General features: G+C 41.8%; 1 protein-coding gene across 1 annotated transcript in view; it reads right to left on the bottom strand.

Moving 5' to 3' along the window:
* Nucleotides 1-5,000, bottom strand: part of arhgef25a (Rho guanine nucleotide exchange factor (GEF) 25a) — a 74,534-nt gene that overhangs the window by 9,626 nt on the left and 59,908 nt on the right. Inside the window, exons 13-15 of the mRNA XM_048241190.1 lie at nucleotides 3,270-3,347; nucleotides 2,624-2,815; nucleotides 472-652 (exon numbers count right to left, since the gene is read on the bottom strand). Of these exons, the coding sequence (XP_048097147.1) occupies nucleotides 472-652; nucleotides 2,624-2,815; nucleotides 3,270-3,347 (451 nt within the window). The remainder of the gene's footprint in view (nucleotides 1-471; nucleotides 653-2,623; nucleotides 2,816-3,269; nucleotides 3,348-5,000) is intronic.

Genomic DNA, 5,000 nt, shown 5'->3' with positions numbered 1-5,000 from the left:
ACTCTGGCCACTCGTAAAAGCCCGGCAGGGCCGTTTGATGTGTTCCCTGCACCTGGTGCCGCGTTAGACACACTTCAGCAGATGTCACATGACCTGCGCCCCAAGGTCACGCATGAAAGGGGGCAAGAGAGGCCAGTTTGCTGGAGTATGGAGAGGACGAATAACTGTGTGTGTGTGTGTGTGTGTGTGTGTGTGTGTGTGTGTGTGTGTGTGTGTGTGTGTGTGTGTTCCTGTGTATCTGAGTGTGTCTGTGTCTTTTTGTCTGTGTCTGTGTTATGTATACTGTACCTACAGATGAGAGGGAGTGTGTCTGTATGTGTGTGCATTAAAAAGTGAAAATACTGTGTGAATATATATATATATATATATATATATAGTACATGTGTATATGAACATCAGTAGCACACTCATCCTTGGTGATGAAGTGAGCCGTGAGCCATATTTGTGGGCAGGCAGGATGGGAGTTCTCACCGTTGAGGAAGTTGCGCTGCGACTCCAGGATCTGGCCCACGTCGGCCGTCCAGGCCTGGCTGGTGTTTGGACAGGACGACTGCAGCACGAAGCGCACCGTGTTCCCATCAGCCCCGCGGGACGTCAGCGCAAAGCGGCAGGGGTCACCCTCCACACATGCCTCCACGCCCAAACAGCTTATCTGTAAACAACAAGCAACAATAACAAGTAAACACACCACAAGCAATTAATACACTTGACAACACAGATAGCCAGCAACATCAAGTTGTTATGTAACGCAAGTCTATGACGACAAATATTATCCATTTACTTATATTTAACTGAACATGACTCATTAATGCATCCCTCCTGAAAATAATACAGCTCAGCATTAGCTGAGTTCACTGTTTGGCACTTGATCTTTAATGCAGGTTAATGCTGGCAATGCCACTACGGGTCTCTCTTTGGGCAAAAACCAGCAGAGATGACACACCATATGCTGACTGGAGCTGGGCTTTGATCACTTCAGTCTGCACAGTCCAGCAGGGTCAAAGCATCAGACACATCAGTGCCAGTCTATCTGCTCTCCAACTCAAGCCATTGCAGAGTAAAACCCTATTCACTCCGAAAATCAGTTCATTGTCTGGTAATCTCAGTATTAATTAAACTCACACTGATGAGATCATTTGGCAAATATGCGTTTGTTTTGAATGATAAAATATGGAAAATTCCCTCCTAGCCCACTCAGAAGATTATATATATTTCATGCATGCTGCCAATATGCTAATCATCTACTTACTGTTATTGAAGCACAGACAAAAAGTGTGCAGGTATCAAATATTGCTAATGTGGATGCTATGGATGCTTTCACTGGACCCCAAGCAGATCTGCTGCTGACATGTTTGATTTCGCATCTCTAAAGATGATGAGTGACTGGGACCACCTTCTATATGGCATATGCTCCAGTGTTTTGTCCTGGAAAGCACTGAGTCAAATGAATCGGCCAGACAGCAGGAGACAAATCATTCTAACCACAGGAAATCCACTTATTTCACACAGATCTGTTTCCACTTCACTTTGCTCCCTTGCGTACCTTAAATTCTATTTGTTTTTTTTTTGCTATGCTTTTGGCATCTAGCTAATCACCTTCTACGCACACTACGCACATTTTATGGCAGTGGAATTGACATTCTTACTTGTTTTTTTATCATATTATGTATTCCTATGTAACTGTGTTGTGCCGGTACTTTTGATTTAGATCTCCATGACTGCGTTTACATGCACTTTAGTATCCTGGTTATGTATTTGTGGTCCCGGGATTTTGAAGTATCCCGGTTTTGTATTTGTGCATGTAAACATTATATCCCGATTTCAGAACCCTGCATAAGCCCCTATCCCGGTTTTGAGTATCCTGGTTATGCTAGGAGGAGTACTCCGAAAGAAACCGGGATACTGCCTTATCCCGGTTTCTCATGCAGACGTGTGATTGCATTAGAAACTGGGATAAGGAGTGCCTTATAGAGCCTAATAGAACCTTATTGTTGGTAACCGGAATACTAGTATTCATCATGTATACAGGGATATTAATAACCAGGTTTCTCTGTGATCATGTAAACACCATATCCTGAATATGATCAAAATTGGGATAAGCCTCAGAACCGGGATACTAAAGTGCATGTAAACGCAGTTCATGTGCACTCTATCAAACTTGTGTATCCGCTGCTCGTGCATTGTTTTATATTGTATTTTTTACATTGTTCTTTCTATATTGTGACTGTGAGACCCGCAAAAGAATTGTTTTGTACTTGTATCTGGGCAAATGGCAAATAAAGATAAACCGAACTGAACTGAACTGAACAGTATCCCTTCAAACTTTGTCTCTTATGTCTTAGGCCATGAGCACAGAGTGAAGATGTGAAATCAGTAATGAGTAGTACAAAATGCAGTAGTAATGAATATCACTACTAACATTGCCACTAATTACAGATCCTAGATACACTTCCTTTCCAGCTCATCACTCTGAACATGTGTTTTAACATTAAACAGACACTAACTCACAGACACAATGCTTACAAATACAGAAAACACTAAGGAGACCTAAAAGGCTTTCTCCAGTCAAGAGCCCACACACACTGCAAAAAGTGGCAAAAACGCACTCCAAGCACAGCCCCACCTTGATGCTGCTTTTGAAGATATATCCCGGAATTGAGAAGCCTTTCTTCCTGTCAATTGGCTCACTGAAGATTACGATCTGCTCAAACAGGAACACCCGCCTCTCCTTAGCTCTGGACAGGAAGCCACAGTCCAGCTCTGTGACAGTGAAGGTGTCCTGCTGCAGGAGCTTCCCCTGAGCAGTGATCTTCCCCTGTACACACACACACACATACACACACACACACACACACACACACACACACACACACACACACACACACACACACACACACACACACACACACACACACACACACACACACACACACACACACACACACACACACACACACACACACACACACACACACACACAGTGTCTAGAGGTCTCAGAAGCACAGAAGTTTTTTTTCTTTCTGGATACCATCTAAGCAACTGAAAAACAAAATGTCACTAAAAGTGATTCTTGTAGGACACCTTTACTTTACAGCAAATCCTAATTCCTGCTTAGTTTGAACCCAAAAGACAGAAGTGTGAGTGAAGACAGAGAGAGACACGAAAAGGTAGTGAGAGAGTGAGTGAGGTGGCGTGTACAGGGGGGTTTAATAGGTCAGAGGATCACCACAGGCAGGACAGCTGTGAAGAGGCCTCACGCTCACGCTCACCTCAAAGCCCTGCAGCCGACCCACGTTCATCATGTCATTACAGCGCTTTGGCACGAAGCACATCACCTCTACCGCTTTCTGTACCAGAGAGAGAGAGAGAGGAAGAGAGAGAGAGAGAGAGAGAGAGAGAGAGGACGAGGGGGTGATGAGGGTGATGAGGGGGGTTTGAGTTACATGGAAAAAGCTCTAGCCATTTAGAACTCTGCTGGCTCCATGTTCCCTCGTGAGTGTTTGACTAACAGTCAAGTCAAGTCAAGTCAAGTTTATTTATATAGCGCATTTCATACACAGAGGTCATTCAATGTGCTTTACATAAACAAAACCAAACGATAATAACAAATAAAAAGCATAAAAAAGGCAATATAGTCAAAGAATAGTTAAAAGGTAAAGATCATAATAAAAAGAAAACATAAAACACAAGGTAAAATAATTTAAAAATAAAGGATAATTAGTAAGCAAAAAACAAAGGCAAAAGTAGTAAAAAAAGTAATAAAAGATAAAGTAGAATAATTATCAAGGCAGATTCAGAATTTGTAACTCGGCACAGTTAGCAGAAAGCATCTGAGAACAGTTTGGTCTTAAGTCTAGATTTAAAACTGGTTACAGTTGGGGCCTTTTTGATGTCATCCGAAAGTTGATTCCACAGCTGAGCCGCATAGCAGCTAAAAGCTGCTTCACCATGTTTAGTTCTAACAGTAGGTTTTACTAGCAGGTTTTTCACCTGGGACCTGAGAGGACGAGAAGGTGTGTACTGCTGAAGCATATCTGACAGGTATTTAGGTCCTGCTCCATTTACTGATTTATAAACAAGCAATAGAGCTTTAAAGTCAATTCTGTGACTTACTGGAAGCCAGTGCAAGGACTTAAGAATTGGAGTAATGTGGTCAGTTCTTTTAGTTTTTGTTAGAATCCTAGCTGCTGCATTTTGTATCATCTGAAGCTGTTTAATAGTCTTTTTAGGAAGGCCTGTGAACAGTCCATTGCAGTAATCAACCCTGCTGGAGATAAATGCATTAATGAGTTTTTCTAAGTCATATTTTGACATCAGCCCTCTGAGTCTGGCAATATTTTTGAGGTGGTAAAAAGCTGATTTAGTTGTCGCTTTCATGTGGCTGTTGAAATTTAGATCACTGTCAATTAATACACCAAGATTTATAACTGTATCCTATACACTGACACATAGATTCAAGAGGACCATAGTCGTTTGGTGACAGAGCTAAGTCAATTTGTGTGTCATCTGCATAGCTATGATATGAAATCAAGTTATTTTGGATTATTTGTCCAAGTGGGAGCATATAGAGGTTGAATAATAGTGGCCCTAAGATCGACCCCTGGGGAACACCACAGGTCAAGGACATTGGTGTTGAGGTAGTTTCCGATGGCAACAAAGAAGCTCCTTTCTTGTAGATATAATTTTAGCCAGCTGATAACTATGCCTGTAAATCCAACCCAGTGTTCTAGTCTGTGTAGTAAAATATTGTGATCAACAGCGTCAAATGCTGCACTAAGGTCCAGTAGCACTAGGACTGATGTTTTACCTGAATCTGTGTTTCAGTGCTGTGATTTGCCTGAAAACCAGATTGAAAGTAATCAAAATACCCATTTGATGTTAGGAAGGTGGTTAATTGATTAAAGACTACTTTTTCAATAATTTTGCCAATAAAAGGTAGATTGGATATGGGCCTGTAATTGTTTAGCATGGAGGCATCCAGGTTATTCTTCTTGAGAAGT

This window comes from Alosa alosa, chromosome 4 (genome assembly GCF_017589495.1).
Source record: "Alosa alosa isolate M-15738 ecotype Scorff River chromosome 4, AALO_Geno_1.1, whole genome shotgun sequence".
NCBI lineage: Eukaryota > Metazoa > Chordata > Actinopteri > Clupeiformes > Clupeidae > Alosa > Alosa alosa.
Note: the sequence above shows the minus strand (reverse complement) of the source record. Positions and strands in the feature narration are given on the sequence as shown.